This window comes from Phyllobates terribilis, unplaced genomic scaffold (assembly GCF_046119375.1).
Source record: "Phyllobates terribilis strain yellow unplaced genomic scaffold, ASM4611937v1 Scaffold_11__3_contigs__length_659146591, whole genome shotgun sequence".
Classification (NCBI taxonomy): domain Eukaryota; kingdom Metazoa; phylum Chordata; class Amphibia; order Anura; family Dendrobatidae; genus Phyllobates; species Phyllobates terribilis.
In genome coordinates this window covers 129,639,595-129,657,996 of record NW_027362771.1, presented here as the reverse complement: position 1 = coordinate 129,657,996, position 18,402 = coordinate 129,639,595, and the positions used below count along the sequence as shown (strand labels likewise).

Genomic DNA, 18,402 nt, shown 5'->3' with positions numbered 1-18,402 from the left:
GAACAGGGTACCGGATCCCAAACTGGTGGAGGCCAATTATCCTTAGCCAGGAACCGGAGGTCGTGGTCAAGTCTTGGCACGACCCCTCACCATATCCACCGGGAAGGCATACCGTATAGGGTCAGGGAAGCCGGGAAAGGTTTCGCCACCAGAAGGCCCGAGGGAGCCGGACAAAGGTGGGTCCCTGGTGGGGACGGCCAGTAGGAAGGAAGAGAGGGGAGCTCTGGACCACGCTCTGGAATTGCCTGGGAGTTGGCCGAGTCCCTGACCTGGTGGACGCAGCATGACTCGGGCGATCTTGACTGCGCACAAGTGACCTGATAAAGAACTGTGAGTAAAGCATTGAAAACTGCAGCTGCACGTCTCACTGAGTCCTTGTCGCACTAGCACCATCAGTACCGGGACACTCGCACCATCACTACTACCATCATCCACACTAGCTGCCCTGAGGCAATACTCCTCCCGTGGGGAGTCATCCCATACTGCGCTGCACAAACAACATCAGCCTCAGCGGTCTGCAGTGCAGCGGCGGTCCCCACTGACCGCAATCCACGGGTGGCGTAGTCGAACAATATAAACATCTGTCACTAAAGACATCGCCACTTAGCTTGACACCCTGGGCACAGACCGGGTCACCGCCACGAGGACTACCACCCCCAACGGATCCGGCTCCGGGTATTCCCCGCGTGCGCAACGCTCCCCAAACATGGCCCAGGGGGCGTGTCATATCCATCGTGTGGGAACATTCTTTTAACGTTTCAAATGAAAGTAGTTAGAAACGTGTAAATCCAGTTTTATAGTCAAATATTGGCTTTTATTAAGGCTCATGCACATGATCGAAGGGATTATAGAGTCCAGTTTTTTCACACTATCATGTTCTGTAATACAGAGGTATTCTACGCTAGAATACAGACCTTTCTGGAGGCAGCACTCAGCGCTTATGACTCTATAAAGTTGGTCCTCTATGTGCCTGCGGACAGGATCCATACACACAAGTTACCAATGTGTATGAGGCATTAGGTGTATTTTGTTTTACCGGTATACCAAGTAAACATTATTAAACAATCTTAAATATTACATTACGTTAGCTGTAAAGATTAACTACCCCAACCATTGTAAACTCATCTAAATGCTCTAATCTACTGGACTACTGATCAAAAATAAAATCCATAATTCCAATCCAGATTTTTAGAATTTTTTTATACTTTACACTAAAATTAATTTAATCTGATCTATCAATTTTAATCTCTGTAAAGTACATGAAGGCATATCAGTTGAGAATGGTGTACAAATAAAGTGCAGGAGACAGTACAGAGGTCAAGTATTTGTCTCTTTAGGTGAATTAGGCACTTTGGAAAAAACTTTAGAGTCTATGTGTTCAGATTGATTTACAGTAGGATTTCGCCAAACTAGAAGTAGATTCAGAGAAAATGGAAATCTAAAGAACAGATTTTTTCTTCTTATTGCTGGGTTTACTTATTGATGTAGCATTCAAAACTGAGTTTTCCCAAAAGTTTGTGCATGTGAAGCCATCCTTAAAGATGTTTTCCATAGCAGAAAGAATCCAGATCATTTGATAGTGAGTTCATTGTAATATAGGATAAATGCTTTAAACATTAGCCTAGTTAGTCAGGGAGTATTAAACAACTAGCTGCACTCTTGACATTTGCAAAGAAGTGAAATGGGCAAGCCGAGATTCTGTGATAAAGCAAGATCAGTAAGTTATATGTAGTTCTATCAATAATTCAATCTGTGTGTACATTCAGAGGCGTGAAAAAGTCAAGATCCCACCCAACAGTACAAGGCACAGATATAAAATAAACTTACTGGTTTCGTTCGTCATAACCAACTTGCTGTCTGGGGAGCTGAAGGCTGAAGAAGACACTGAAGAAACAGCTACACTATACGTGGTACCAGGAGCAATGCTGAAGACTTCTGCCTAAAATGCCAAACACACATTCAGTAAGTGAAATATGAAGTGCAGCGAGCAGGAAAGCACCAGTCAATTCTGGAAGCGCTGGCATCACATAATCCCAGAGAAGCAGCAGACTTGCATTACCACCTTGATAGATGATGGTGTAGGCAACAAAACTCAACAGTAAATATTTCCATGTTATCCGAAAAGTTTCAATCAAGAAGGAACAGAAAAACTTCACTTGAAGGTTAACGTTCCTTCCCTGACTCGATATTTCTGTTTGCTTCCAACAAAGAAAAAAAAGGAAAACTACAACAAAATAATAAAAAGAATGTATCCACAGAATCAGATGGTATAAACCAGCCTACCTGTACAGGTGTAGGGCTCCAAAGAAGTAGCACGGAAGTAATAAAAAAGGGAATCATTATTTTACTCTCCAGAAAGTAGAATTGTTCCTATGTCTTTTTGGTGGTAACAGGGAAATGTTGCCTGCATTAATGATTTAAGGCAAGGTCTGCCTGCACAGTGCACAATTAATGAGTCTGTATTACTCAATAGCACTCCCCTTTCTTTGTTAAACTATTCATGAACTCCTGGGTGACTGACTGGAGTTTCATGATGGACTTAAAAAAAAAAAAAAAAAGAAGTATATTAATTGTTGTTAGGGTAACAGCCTCTTCATGTTGAAATCTGCTCAGACAGATTTAGCATAGATCATTTCAAAGCATCCTATACTAAAAAAAAAGGAAGAAAAAGGATACAAAAAGCCAGTTTTACGGTTGGTCAGCTTTGCAAAGAATATTCCAATGAGCTCGGAGTATGAACAAAAGTTGCCCATCCACGTACCATAATGAAAAACATACCTGATACTCCCCACCTCCAAGATCTCTGACAGTAACAAAGCCATGCTGAGGAGAGAGATCCACTTGATATCTTTCCACCCGTCCGCGAGGTTGCCTCCAGAATAGTGAAAAGGAGTGTGTTGAAATATTGAAAGCAGTAAGTGCTATAGGGGCTTCAGGTTCTAGATGGAAAGAGGAAGAAGGCAAGGAAATAAAACTGTCGCACCCTGTGCAATCTATACACATAGCGGAGCTGACTTTAGGATCTGTCTGTATTGTTTGTGCATAGTAATAATGTATTCTTTCTATTGCAGTCCTGTTTAAAACCATATCATGATGTCTTGATAAATGATCCCAAATGACAAATTAAAGTCTACTACAATTTTGGCATTACATTTTAAAAATCGGAAAGTTTGTTTTAATGTTTGTTCTTAAAGCCTCTGATTTTCCACCAGTTTTGAAGAATTGAACTATATATAGTGCAAGTATATTTTATGTGTATAGTTACAAGTAGGAGCTACAGAATATAATTCACACCATCGGGGCTTGTAACTGAACAACTGTGATAAAGATCACAAGATCACAAAGTATTTATCTTTTAATTAAAGTCAAAATTTAGATTAAAGCCATGTTAAGCTATTAATGGGTGTAAAATGTCACTATTAGACCATTAATAGATCATTGAGTAGGTAATAGTAATACAATAATTTGTCCATCAATGTCCTAACTATACGTAAATAAAATTCAGCTTCACATCAAATTACTTATCACCCCTCTTATCCAGGCATTTTACGGACTGACACCATAACAGATGGAAGCCTGTAGGAACATTGTCTTGAATGGGAAGTGTATTGGATTACAGTTAAGCACTAATACAAGAGCTGCCATGGTTGGTTACATTTGTTGTATGCTTGTACTTACAGATCGTCTAAGTAAGAAATACACATATAGAGAGCAATATCTGTGCCCTGTTATTACAGACAGGATGACCGGACAAGCTAATACGCAGGCAGTGTATGTAATTAAATCATGGCTCCCTGCTCACATCTCTAAGCTCTGTGCTCAGGCTCCATGTCACTTACTCAAGACAATTTGCATGGCTTATAAGGCTATGTTCACACATCTTGATTTTTTTTCGGCGTTTTTTGATGCGTTTTTTTATGCAAATTTTCTGCTGCGTTTTACAATACCAGCAAAGTCTATGAGATTCCAGAAATCTCATGAACACATCTTGTTTTTTTTTTATCAGGATTTTGTGCTTTGCATGTTTTTTTGCAAAATAGACCATGTCACTTCTATCAGCGTTTTTTCACCCATTGGAAGTAATAGGTGGTGAAAAAAAACGCTGAAAAAACGCACCAAAACCGCAGGTGTCAGGTTTTTCAGCGTTTTTTCAGCATTTTTTTTGTGCCAAAACCAAAATGAGATTTTTGTTTTCACTGAACTTTATGTACATGCATAAAGAGACAAAAGGACAGTGAAAACAATGTTGAAAAAATGCACCAAAAAACAAGCAAAAAAGCAAGAAAAATCCTGAATAAACCTCCTGGCAACAGTTCAGGTTTTGCTGCAGAAATAAAAAGGCAGCAAAAACGCAAGGTGTGAACATAGCCTGAGTCTCTTCACTCTGAAATGTCAGGCTTGGCATGTCACTCTCCACAAGGAGAAACGTTACCCCTTAGACACAAGACCTCGCAGAAATGTTTGCAGCCAAAATGAAATGTCGGTCATTTGTAATACTAGGACAAATTACTGCATGTTTGAATGATTGTATTACATTGCAGATAGCTAAATAAAATGCACCCAGAATATTAGTATGCTCATCGAAATGATTTTCAGCAAAAAATGTAAAATATTAATACTGAAAATAAAACATTTTAAACAGACAAGTTCAAATGCAGAAAATGACAGCTTACCACACCCGCATCACTTGCATTTTAGGTGCATGACAGTCTGAGCAGGTCAGGAAGTATAACAGCAGAAGACAGTCGGCGCTCCATTCTTCTTGGTTCAATGCTTTATTGGAAATCCATGTGCACAAATGACATACAGCGCGATCTTCAATACATCTTACGCGTTTTGTAAGAAACATTAAATATATGTATATCAGGGGCATTTTAGCTGTGTCCTGACTTATGCCACAATTCACACAGGAGATACTAGTGGTTTGAAATAGTTAAAACCTGTGTAAGACATGAGGATCAGAGGAGACAGCTTTTAAATTGAGAGGTATATTAGACATTTTTTCTGCAAACTGGACAGCCTAATGCTATGAACTCATGTTAAGATATCATTTACCATTATTAACAATGAGAGTGAAGTAGGTCTTATGACTATTGTCATTTTTATCCAAAAATTGTTTTTATATTATTTGTTTCACTGTTTCTTCATGTTGTGTTAAATGTCCATTTCACACCCGTTGACTAATTTGCTTGAAAAACCCTTTTAACAGGGATTTTTTCTATTGGTAAGACATCTATTATTATGAAATGATATTCTGAAACATGTAAGATGTATTGAAGACTGCACTATATGTCATTTGTGCACATGGATAGTATATCCAGTTCAACTACGGTACTAACACTGACCTACAAAGCCATCTACAGCCTTTCTCCTCCATACATCTCTGAACTAATCTCCCGATATATTCCCTCACGTAATCTCCGGTCCTCCAAAGACCTCCTTCTCTCCTCCACACTTATTCATTCCTCACGCAATCGTCTCTAAGATTTCTCCCGAATATCCCCCATCCTATGGAATTCTGTGCCTCAACACGTCCGATTATCCGCCACACTTGGATCCTTCAGAAAGAACCTGAAAACCCATCTCTTCAAACAAGTTTACAGCCTGCCATGACCTTGCTTGCTGCCACCTCAACACCGGAGCTACTGCAACCCCCCACCTACTGTTTCCTTCCCCACTCCTGTAGAATGTAAGCCTGCAAGGGCAGGGTCCTCTTCCCTCTGTACCAGTCTATCATTGTTAGCTTGTTTACTGTAAGTGATATCTGTATTTTGTATGAAACCCTTTTCTCATGTACAGCACCATGGAATCAATGGCGCTATATAAATAATAATAATAATAAGATGGATTTCCAATAAAGCATTGAACCAAGGAAAGCAGACTGCAAAATGAAAGACTGCTGTGTTTCTGTATAAAATCAAAGGTATAGATCCAGATGAGTCAATGGGGGCCATGTTATAGATATGTATAACCCGTATCCATAATATGGTTGTGTGTATCGGCCCTAATTTTCATCTTTCATTTCCAATGACCAAGAGCAAAAAATGCTTTTGATATGTATTATAGATGGTTGTTTTCTTTGAAAAAAAGCTCTAGGTTGCTAAAGTTAAACCCATTCACTAACATTGTACTGACTCGCCCCCAGAGCCGTGGGGTACTCGGCAGCCGGGCCTATGGATGCTGGTGGGGGATATCACGGTGGCTGGCCCGGTCCGTGGCCCAGGGCGGTCAACAAAAAGGGGAATTATTTATAGGGGATTTGTAAAGTGTTCGTGATGCCACCTGTGGAATGCGGCCAAAGGGAGCCGCCGCTGGGAGCAGGTCCTCTGTAGCTGATGTTACTGCAGCAGGGATGGCTTGGCTCTCCACAGGAAGAGCTAGCTCCAGGGCAGTGTAGGTGTTGTTGGTTGCGCTGGGCATTGTAGTGCAGGGGAGAAGATGATGCAGATGAAATAATGGAGGGAGGCAGTGCGGTGCAGTCTTCCGAGTCTTTACTCACAGTTATTAAGTTCCTCAGGTTGCAGTCAGCTTACAGCCTCCCATGTCGCGCTGCGTTCACCAGAACGGGGGTTCAGCTCTTCCTCAGGTAAATTAGGAGCACTTAACGGAACCCCACTTCCTTGTGTTCCTCACTAGACCGTCTTCATGCTGGGTCTTCTCCCTCCTGCCCTGCGCTTCCCCACTCTTAGTCCCGCTTGGGTGCTCTGAAGTCCCTCCTGTCTTGTCGGAGTTCCCGGACCTGCTTGACCCTCACAGAGATTAGAATGAGGCTTTGGCAACTGACTATGTAAGCCAGAAGCCTCCGGTTTTCCCAGCCGAGACTTGGAGTAACACGGCTGGCCCAGGGGCCGGTCCCCTTCTTGCGGCCTACGATCCCTCTGTCTTCTGACAGATTTGGGGTATACGGGTGCCGTCCTGCACTCGCCGTACCCCCTGGCATCCCTTTTACTAGAACAGAGCCTTCTCCTCTGCTCCTCTCCTGGGCCTCTATGACTGGGCCCTACTGGTGGAGCAGAGCTCCTAGAGAGACTCTGCTCCCTGACTGACTTATCCTACTAACCTGCCACCCTAAGATGGCGTCCCTTTATATATCTACTACTATAGTGCTCTCCTAAACTGCTTCCTCCACCCACACCCACTACTGGTTCCCCCTACCTCTGGGTTCCCCCCACTCCAACCAGAGACAGGGCTCAGCTCTGCGCACGCATGTTGCCCTTCCAGCCGGCCTGCAGTAGTGTAGTGTTGAATGTGGGTGTTGGGGATTCCGGGCAGCACTCCCTCCTTACCTGAGAGAAGGAGACACCACACCTCTGGGTGAGGTGCAGTACCTCTGTGGCGACTGAACCCTCAGGGGCGCCACAGTACTATACTGTGTATGGAACGTCGGTGCTGATTTCCATGTCTGAAATTCTATAAAAAATATGTGATTTGTTAAAGGGGTTTTCCCACGAACAAAAGTTCATTTTAAAAATTGTCTGTATCTGACCGTGTAGGGGAGGAAGCAAAAGACAATGCAGACATTACAGAGGGGATCGCAGAGGATTCATTTTGTGATTTTAAACACTTTTCTGGCAATTTTTGTCCCTCATTGCTGTGGAAAATCCAAGTATGAAGCTATCACTACAGTCTTCTTTCATGGCATGTTGGAATTTTTCGGATTTGTGGCTTAACAAAGGTTGGACCACAAGTTGTAAATCACAATGTACACAGTATGTATATTCCTACATATAAAATATCTTCCGTCATGCACAGCTAAGAAAATTAAAATGTACAAGATCATACCTTTGGGGAGATTAACAGGGATAACATATACACTTTACATAGCAGTTCAGACATGTTTATTCACATCTCTAGATTGTACACATTGCTTACAGAATATTGGTAAAATGAAATTAAAGCTTGGGAAGAATGTTGTAGGTATCTATTAGGTTATTAAGTACTGGAAGTCATTGGATGTAGTAGATCACAAAGTCCACCGTTTTGATCATCCCATACTTGACATAAAAGAAGACTTTTTGACTGCTTTGGTTGTAATTGCATACATGTTATAAAATATGTTTGCTTTACTACTGTTACTACAGCCTAATTAGTCTACACTAGAGTTTCTCAAACTCTCTTGTCTAAAGAAAACATCAGCAAGAATTTAGTAATGCCTGGGTATCATCAATGTTTAAGATTACTCTACAATTTATCTTTTACATCTCCCTTTCAACCTAGAGTAATATAAACATAAGAACAAAATGGGTCATTTATATTGATAAAACCAGATTTCAGCAGCAAAATTAAAAAATGATCAATAAGCATAGTATTCCGTTGGAGGGGACCTTATAAGTCGGGCTTGGTTGCAGCCAAAAGATTAGTAGGCATATACCTGTGTGGTCTTTTAGAGATAAGGTTGGGTCGATCAGTGTGGCGAAGGGACAAGGATGGATACTGGAACAGGCTTTGTAGGCCCAGTACAGATTTAGGCTTAAGGAGGATAATACTTTCCTTCGTTTTCCAGAAGGGAATGAGAGAAGTCAAGGTCCAGCTGTGTGTGTAATAGCACCAGGAAGGTAGTACATCCCTAGAGATAGAGTGCTGTTGGGCCTGCCTTGTGTGCCCCCCAATTTGGTACCGATAAGCACTGCATGACAGAGACTTGATATTACCAGTGGAACTTGGAACCAAAAGGCTGCTAAGGGAGCTTTAGGGAACTGGGCCTAACCCTGGCTGATTCCATTGCCTTTGTTATTTGATGGTTGAAGACATCATGAAAAGGATGTGGAGGGATTTTGCCCTTTGTGGTAAAAGTTATCACTATGATGTGTGAGATCATTTTTATTTTTGCAACTGGGTCACCTCTATTCTGTATACACCACTGCCTGACAATTATAGAAGGGGGTATAGCTAAGCAGTCTCTATATGCAAACTTATGTCTAACAGTTTTAATGTAGCAGTGTATATTTTAAACAGAGTGGTTGTACAGATTTTCTCCTGTTGAAGTCCTGAGATATACAAAATATTTATCCACATTAAGTGTCATACAACCACTATTAATATATGACCCCTAAGTGTTTTCTCATATATATTTTTTAAAAAGGAATGAAAAGGTATATATTTTTTTATTTTTCGGTAGCAAAGATGAATTAATTAGGTAAGCTAAAGAGAAAAAATAAATAAATATAAGAACTAATAAAATGGGCTTTGTGGCCTTTTTCTGCCAATAATAATCTATTTTTTCTTTCATAAAATTATTTCCATCAGCACCATGGACAGAGAAAGGGACAGAAATTAAAAAAGTAGGGTGCTATCCAAGACAGGTTATTTATTATATCAGTGTACAGCAACTCTGTTAGAAATATAAATCATCAATCTATCTACAGTGTATCTAGCCTGGCAAAAAACAAAAAAGTATACTACCAATTGTAGTTGGGTTGTAGGTTTTTACTGTTGATGCTCAGGAGTAGTAGTACTCTTGTAATTGTTACCTTTACTATACAAGCTCACGTTATTTCCAAGCTCTAAGGAAAAGTCATTCAATAGGACTCAGGACAACCATCTTCCATCTCTGCTGTTCAATCCGGCTCGGGCTGGTACATTCGTAGCCAACGTTGATCACTTAATGCCTACTAAAGTCTTCTGCGGCTAAAATGCGGCGTTTTTCAGTGTAGTAATTATTACATTATTCCTGCACCAATAATCTTGTTGCTGTGTGATCATTCCTGGGTTTCAAAGCAACTGGCCCCTGTATCTCCATGTGTTACCATCAATTCATCCGGATGACTCTATTTGATCCATCCATCAAGCTTTGCTTGCAAAAATATGGAATATATACAGTAATTTCAATAGGACAGACATTTTGGTTTATTCTATTTATCAATGCATTATGCCCAACAGTCCTAACAGCAAGGGCATATCTTCTATGAACGGCAATCAAAAGGTTGATAAGGGAGCTTAAAAGGAGATGGGCCCAAACCTTTTTTTTGTGTGTTTTTTTTTTGTGTAACTAAAACACTGCGTTTTAAAGTACCAGCAAAAAAATGTCAAAAATGTCATTCAGAAGCTGTTTGTTTTGAGCTGCTGGGCGGTTTTTTTTTTTTTTTAAATCCTCAGCATGTCAATTCTTTCAACATTTTGCAGCCTTTTTCACCCATTTAAATGAATGGAAAAAAAGTAAGTGAAAATTCTGTGAAACCATAACAAAAACATGCGTATTATACCTAATGTATTTCCTGCCATTACTCTGGAAGGAAAGCGCAATATGTGAACATTAGAGATGAGCGTTGTTCGACTCGAACTGTTCGCCAATCTCAAATTCGAGCTGTTTTGGGCGGTGTTCGAGCCGTTCGGCGAACACGAACAATTTGAGAAAAATTCGGCTGTTCGAGGTTATGTTCGATAACTGTTCGTGCACCAAAATCATAACTGGATTTTTTCTCAGTAATGATGAAAATTAATGTTAATACGCAGTTTGAGTGTACAGCGGGGTGGGGGAGGGGCAGGGGATGGATCTCTGCAGGAATAATGAAGATCTCCATTTTTTTTCTCTTTCCCGCATTTACAGTGGGGAGGTGCAATCTGTCAGCCTATCAGCAGCGCACACACGGAGCGAAGTGCTTTTTTTCACACAAGCAAGGGCATGTGTCATTGGCAGTGTATGTCACATGTCCTTGCCCTATAAGACCAAGCCATTTTCCCCGTCGCCACCATTTTCTCACTGCTGCAGCTGCGTGTTAGACGGCACCGCTGTTGCTGTGTGCGCTATACCTTGTTAATTTCAAGCCAATTTTCGCACAAATCTACAGATAGCTTGGGAGTAGGGAATAGTTGTGATTGCAGTCCTTTTAAGGACTAGGTTACAGCATTTCCTACGACTTATCAGGCAGGTCTGTGCTCTTAAATAGATAGATTGTGGGAGTAAAGACTAATTGTAATTGGAGTCCTTTTCAGGACTAGTTTACATCAGTTCCTATCAGTTTTTGCCAGGCAGGTCTGTGCAAGTTTTTTTCACAGCATTTGGCTGAATCTAGCAAAGCTAATCCTTTTTGGCCTATTGCAGAGTGTGTTAGTCAGTGGAGTAGCCTATCTGTGTTGCAAGATATACCACCTGTGTATAGAATACCAATTTTTTTACTGCACCTAGTGAAGTAAAATCTTTTGGGCATAGCATCATTCTATTAGTCCATCTATACTGACCTCCATCAGGTTGCAAATTGAATATAATTTTTATCTGCATCTAGCTCTGAAAAAATATTTGGCCTTCTAGCAGTGTGTGGGACTTTCTCTATTAGTCCATCTATACTGACCTCCATCAGGTTGCAAATTGAATATAATTTTTATCTGCATCTAGCTCTGAAAAAATATTTGGCCTTCTAGCAGTGTGTGGGACTTTCTCTATTAGTCCATCTATACTGACTTCCATCAGGTTGCAAATTAAAAATAATTTTTATCTGCATCTACCTCTGAAAAAATATTTGGGCTTCTAGCTGTGTGTGGGACTTGTTCTATTAGTCCATCTATACTGACCTCCATCAGGTTGCAAATTGAATATAATTTTTATCTGCATCTAGCTCTGAAAAAATATTTGGCCTTCTAGCAGTGTGTGGGACTTTCTCTATTAGTCCATCTATACTGACCTCCATCAGGTTGCAAATTGAATATAATTTTTATCTGCATCTAGCTCTGAAAAAATATTTGGCCTTCTAGCAGTGTGTGGGACTTTCTCTATTAGTCCATCTATACTGACCTCCATCAGGTTGCAAATTAAAAATAATTTTTATCTGCATCTACCTCTGAAAAAATATTTGGGCTTCTAGCTGTGTGTGGGACTTGTTCTATTACTCCATCTATACTGACCTCCATCAGGTTGCAAACTGAATATATTTTTTTCTGCATCTACCTCTGAAAAAATATTGGGCTTCTAGCTGTGTGTGGGACTTGTTGTATTAGTCCATCTATACTGACCTCCATCAGGTTGCAAATTAAAAATAATTTTTATCTGCATCTACAGTACCACTGAAAAAATATTTGGGCTTCTAGCTGTGTGTGGGACTTGTTCTATTAGTCCATCTATACTGACCTCCATCAGGTTGCAAATTGAATATAATTTTTATCTGCATCTAGCTCTGAAAAAATATTTGGCCTTCTAGCAGTGTGTGGGAATTTCTCTATTAGTCCATCTATACTGACCTCCATCAGGTTGCAAATTAAAAATAATTTTTATCTGCATCTAGCTCTGAAAAAATATTTGGCCTTCTAGCAGTGTGTGGGACTTTCTCTATTAGTCCATCTATACTGACCTCCATCAGGTTGCAAATTGAATATAATTTTTATCTGCATCTAGCTCTGAAAAAATATTTGGCCTTCTAGCAGTGTGTGGGACTTTCTCTATTAGTCCATCTATACTGACCTCCATCAGGTTGCAAATTGAATATAATTTTTATCTGCATCTAGCTCTGAAAAAATATTTGGCCTTCTAGCAGTGTGTGGGACTTTCTCTATTAGTCCATCTATACTGACCTCCATCAGGTTGCAAATTAAAAATAATTTTTATCTGCATCTACAGTACCTCTGAAAAAATATTTGGGCTTCTAGCTGTGTGTGGGACTTGTTCTATTAGTCCATCTATACTGACCTCCATCAGGTTGCAAATTAAAAATAATTTTTATCTGCATCTAGCTCTGAAAAAATATTTGGCCTTCTAGCAGTGTGTGGGACTTTCTCTATTAGTCCATCTATACTGACCTCCATCAGGTTGCAAATTAAAAATAATTTTTATCTGCATCTACCTCTGAAAAAATATTTGGGCTTCTAGCTGTGTGTGGGACTTGTTCTATTAATCCATCTATACAGACCTCCATCAGGTTGCAAACTGAATATATATTTTTTCTGCATCTACCTCTGAAAAAATATTGGGCTTGTAGCTGTGTGTGGGACTTGTTCTATTAATCCATCTATACAGACCTCCATCAGGTTGCAAACTGAATAAAAATTTTTTCTGCATCTACCTCTGAAAAAATATTTGGGCTTCTAGCTGTGTGTGGGACTTGTTCTATTAGTCCATCTATACTGACCTCCATCAGGTTGCAAATTGAATATAATTTTTTTCTGCATCTAACCCAGCCAATAGTTTTGGCCTAATACCACAGTTTGGCCACTCAGCTCTGCTCGGTTCCCATCCATTGTTTTTTTGTGCAAACAACTCCAGAGTTGTGAATTAGTTAACCACCAAAATGAGTGGAAAAAGGCCTGCTGCTGGTGGAAAGGGGAATAGGCGTGTTGGGAAGGGGAAAAAAGGTTGTGTCCGTGGGGTAGGTGTTAAAGCAACAGTAACATCTGCAGAAGAAAGACCATCTTCCAGCCAAACTAAAATGTCTACTTCTTTTAGCGGACAATGTGATAAGATCCCTTTCTTACGGCCACGCCAATCGCTACAAATTCCAGATGAGGCACAAAAACAGCAGGTGCTTCAACGGATATCAAGTGCTCCTTTAAGTGGGCTCTCCTCCACATCAACTTCAACATCACAAATACTCCAGTCCTCAAAGGTGTCACCCCAATCGCACTTGCTTCCTCACAGCTCCCAAATCTCCAGCTGCCCGTCTGAGTATGAGGTAGAACAGATGGTTGAGTCTGCAGAGCTGTTTACTCATACTATAGCCTGGGAATCAGAGGTCGACTCCAGCGCTTCTGTGAATCCAGACGAGGAAATGATCTGCACTGATGTCCAGAATCTTTATGAGTCGGATCCAGGACCAGACGCAGAAGGTTCTGACCATAATGTAGACCCTCATTCCCAAACTGTAACTCCTGTTGGTGGAGACAATGAGGAAGACGATGATAAGACTCAAATACCTGATTGGAGCGACAACTTTATTTTTTTGTCAGGGCAGGAACAGGTTGGCTCTGAGGACGACGGGTGTGATAACGCACAGGGTGATGATGATGAGGTTGGAGATCCCACTTACTGTCAACCCACAGTCAGCCAAGAGATGAGGTCAGCAGAGGAGGTGGAGGAAGATGCTAGTGACGACGAGGTCAGGTTGCGCCTTCCTGGACAGAGACGTAGTACTGGAAGCACGTCAACAACTGCATCCTCAAACACAACTCTGCCTCTCACCACAAGTCGTGGTGGCTCTTCAGGTCGCATGGGTGCTAAGCCTTGCATAGCCTGGGCATTTTTTCAGATCGATAAAGATGACCCAACTCGTGTTATCTGTAACATTTGTCAGCAAAAGCTAAGTAGAGGCCAAAAAATACATAGTTTGAGTACTTCATGCATGAACCGGCACATGGACATGAAGCATAAGTTGCAGTGGGAAGCTCAGTGTGCTACAATGCGGCCTAGCCGGCCGGGCCAACCACCGTCTGCCATATCTTGTGCATCCGCGGCCTCTTCATCCTCTGTGACTGGGGGGACAGCAGTCACACCTGTTTTGGGGCGCAGACCTGCCACCTCTTTACCCGCAACAGCCAGCGTGATTGGCAGGTCATCATTTTCTTTGGAGGTGGTAACACCAGCTGGTGTTGAGCGCTGTCCGACATCGATAGCACCACCTTTGGATCAAGGCAACCTAACATGTCCGCCTGCATCTTCCTCACAGACCGGCAATTTGCCGGGGACACCCTTATCAACCCCGTCTAAGCACAATAGCCAGCCCTCGGTCCCTCAGATGTGGACAAGTAAAAGACCATTTCCTCCTAGCCATGAGAAAGCTAAGAGGTTGAATTTCACCATCTGCAAGCTCTTGGCTACAGAAATGCTGCCTTTCCGCCTGGTGGACACAGAGGATTTTCGAGACCTTATGTCCGTCGCAGTGCCCCAGTACCAGATGCCCAATCGGCACTACTTCTCAAAGAAAGGTGTGCCTGCGCTCCACCAGCATGTCGCACACAACATCACCGCTTCTTTGAGAAACTCTGTGTGTGACAGGGTGCATTTCACCACAGACACTTGGACGAGTAGGCATGGACAGGGGCGTTACATGTCGCTGACTGGGCACTGGGTAACTATGGTGACAGCAGGACAAGGGGCTGCTGTCTAAGTCTTGCCGTCCCCACGAGTTGTGCTTCAATCCTCTTTATGTCAAAGTTCCTCCACTGCTTCTGCCTCCTCAACCTCCTCTCGGTCTTCCACCTGCACCCAAAGCCTGTCTGGTCATGCCACAAGCTTTCTAACTGCGCAGAAGGGATCCTGCACACCACATAGGAAATGTGAGTCACACAGCTGAGGAGTTGTGGTCAGCTCTGGAGAACCAATTTCATGAATGGTTGTCTCCACTGGACCTGAAACCAGGGAAGGCCGTGTGCGACAATGCTGCAAACCTGGGTGCGGCCCTTCGCCGGGGCAATGTCACACACGTGCCTTGTATGGCTCACGTGTTGAACCTGCTTGTCCAGCAATTTTTAGCCCACTATCCCAGACTAGATGGCCTTCTGCAGAGGGCACGGTCTCTGTGTGCTCACTTCCGCCGTTCGCATCCCGCAGCTCAGCGACTTACATCTCTACAGAAGTCGTTAGGCCTGCCACTTCACCGGCTAAAATGCGATGTGCCTACCCAGTGGAATTCAACTCTGCACATGTTGCAGCGACTGTGGCAGCACCGACAAGCCCTGGTGCAATACGTTCTGACATATAGCCTGGGCCAACGAGATCCAGAGGTGGGGAAAATCACGCTGGAGGAGTGGTCTCAGATCAGGTACCTATGCACCCTTCTGCACAGTTTTGAAATGGCGACGAAGATGTTTAGTGCTGACGATGCCATTATCATCATGACTATTCCGGTGATTTACATGCTGGAGCACATGTTAAACAGAATTCGGAGTCAGGTGGTGGCACAAGAGGAGGTGGAGGAAGTAGAGGAGGAGGAGTTGTATGCGGAAGGGCTAACATCTGCAAGGTCCAGACAGTCGGCAGCACCAAGGCGGCAGGCATGTGAGGGTGGGGGAGATGGTTTTACCAGGGCGCATGGTAGCAGCCAAACTAGTGAGGAAGGTGCAGGAGCCCAGGAAGAAGTGGAGGACGAACTGATGGAAGACTCATCAGATGAGGGAGACCTTGATCACATTTCTGTTGTGCGAGGTTGGGGGGAGAGGACAGAAGAAGGAAGCATGATTGTTACCTCGCCACCAACACAACAGGGACTTGGTGCTCCTGGATGCGCAACACACATGAGTGCCTTCTTGCTGCACTACCTGCAACATGACCCTCGAATTGTGAGAATTAGAAATAATCCTTACTACTGGGTTGCCACACTGTTAGATCCCCGGTACAAAAGTAAATTTGCAGAAATTATTCCTGCCATAGAAAGGGATGCACGCATGCAGGAGTATCAGCAGAGACTGTTGCAGAATCTTACATGTGCTTTTCCACAAAATACCAGTGGTGCACGTAGTGAATCTCACAGTTCCAACTTGCCAACCGTGGGACCATCAAGTGTTCAGCACTCAAACCGTAACAGAACCACAGTATCTGCTGGTAACATCAATTTTGCGGAATCATTTCACCACTTTTTTAGCCCATCCTTTGCAAGGCCACAGGAGACAAGAAGTCTGACACATAGTCAACGCCTAGAGACAATGGTACAGGAGTATCTCCAAGTAAACATTGAAGCCATGACTGTGTCACTGGACCCTTGCTCTTTTTGGGCTTCCAATCTGGATAAATGGCCGGAGCTAGCCACTTACGCCTTGGAGATCTTGTCATGCCCCGCAGCCAGCGTTCTGTCTGAACGTGTGTTCAGCACTGCTGGTGGTGTGCTGACAGATAAGCGCACGCGGCTCTCCACTGATAATGTAGACAGACTCACGTTCATAAAGATGAACAAATCATGGATCCGAAACGACTTTTCTACCCCTGTGTCATCCTGGGGAGAGTAAAAGCTTGATGATTGGTTAAAATCACCCTACCAACCATTTTAAGCTTTCAAATTACTAATCATGTTTATCTGTTTCTTGGCTGGAAAATAATTTGGGCTTTGTAGCAGTGTGCAGCACTGATTCTATTAGGCCATCTATAATAAGCTCCACCAGATTTAAAATTACTAATCATGTTTATCTGTATCTTGACTGGAAAATAATTTGGGCTTTGTAGCAGTGTGCAGCACTGATCCTATTAGGCCATCTATACTAAAGCTTCACCAGATTTAAAATTAATAATAATTTTTAGCTGCATCTAGCCCGGAAAATAATTTTGGGGCTCCGAGATGCGCAAGACACATAAGTGCCTTCTTGCTGCACTACCTGCAGCATGACCCTCATATTGTCAGAATTCGAAGTAATCATGACTACTGGGTTGCCACACTCTTAGATCCCCCAAACTTTTCGATCAACCTTTTCATTTTAATAAAGACCAAAAAAATGGTCATTTTTGAAATTATAAGCATTAGCAGGTTGTTAGAAACTGAAATCAAACAGTTTTCAACTCAAAACTTTATTCTAGGTGATGTTACATTTTCACATAGGACCCCTTGTTCGAAAGGAGCTTCTGAACTCTCTCGTCCATTGAATTTGTCAGGTTTTGGATGGTTTCTGCTTCAATTGTTTTGCATGAGGACAGAATACCCTCCCAGAGCTGTTGCTTAGATGTGAACTGCCTCCCGCCATCATAGACACTCCTTTTAATGATGCTCCAAAGGTTCTGAATGGGGTAGAGGTCAGGGGAGCATGGGGGTCACACCATAAGTTTGTCCCCTTTTATGCCCATATCAGCCAGAGATGCAGATGTTTTATGTGCAGCATGAGATGGTGCATTATCATGCATAAAAATGATCCTGCTGTGAAATACACGGTTCTTCTTCTTGAACCATGGCAGGAAGTGCTGTTTGAGAAAATCCACATACATTATGGAGTTCATCTTTAGCGCCTTCAGGGATCCTAAAGGGGCCGACAATCTCTCTCCCCATGATTCCAGCCCAAAACATTACTCCACCTCCTCCTTGTTGGCGCTGTAGCCGTGTTTGCGTGGGGTGTCCATCAACCAGCCATCCTCCACTCCATCCATCTGGACCATCGAGCGCTGCACGGCACTCATCCGTGAACAAAAAAGTTTTGAAATCAGTCTTCATGTAATGTTTGGCCCACTGGAGCCGTTTCTGCTTGTGTGAAGTGGATAGAGGAGGTCGACAGGATGTCGTATGCACAGCTGCAAACCTCTGAAGGACCCTGCATCTTGTTGTTCGGGGGACGTTGGAGGCACCAGCAGCTTCAAAAACTTGTCTGCTGCTATGACAAGGCTTTTTTGCCGCTGCTCTTTCAACCTGACGTAATTGCCTGTAGGAAAGAGTCCTCAATTTGCCCTTATCAGCACGCACACGTGTGTACTGTGAATCAGCTACATACTTCTTGATTGCCAAGACACTTCATCCTGATCATCGCACATTGTTGATTGCAGTCATGCCTTGACCTAAACACTCCACAATT

General features: G+C 42.5%; 1 protein-coding gene across 1 annotated transcript in view; it reads right to left on the bottom strand.

Annotated features, from left to right (window-relative positions):
* The window catches only part of PTPRQ (protein tyrosine phosphatase receptor type Q), an 814,679-nt gene that overhangs the window by 496,870 nt on the left and 299,407 nt on the right, over nucleotides 1-18,402 (bottom strand). The window contains exons 19-20 of the mRNA XM_073651596.1: nucleotides 2,779-2,939; nucleotides 1,828-1,939 (exon numbers count right to left, since the gene is read on the bottom strand). Coding sequence (XP_073507697.1) covers nucleotides 1,828-1,939; nucleotides 2,779-2,939 — 273 coding nt within the window. The remainder of the gene's footprint in view (nucleotides 1-1,827; nucleotides 1,940-2,778; nucleotides 2,940-18,402) is intronic.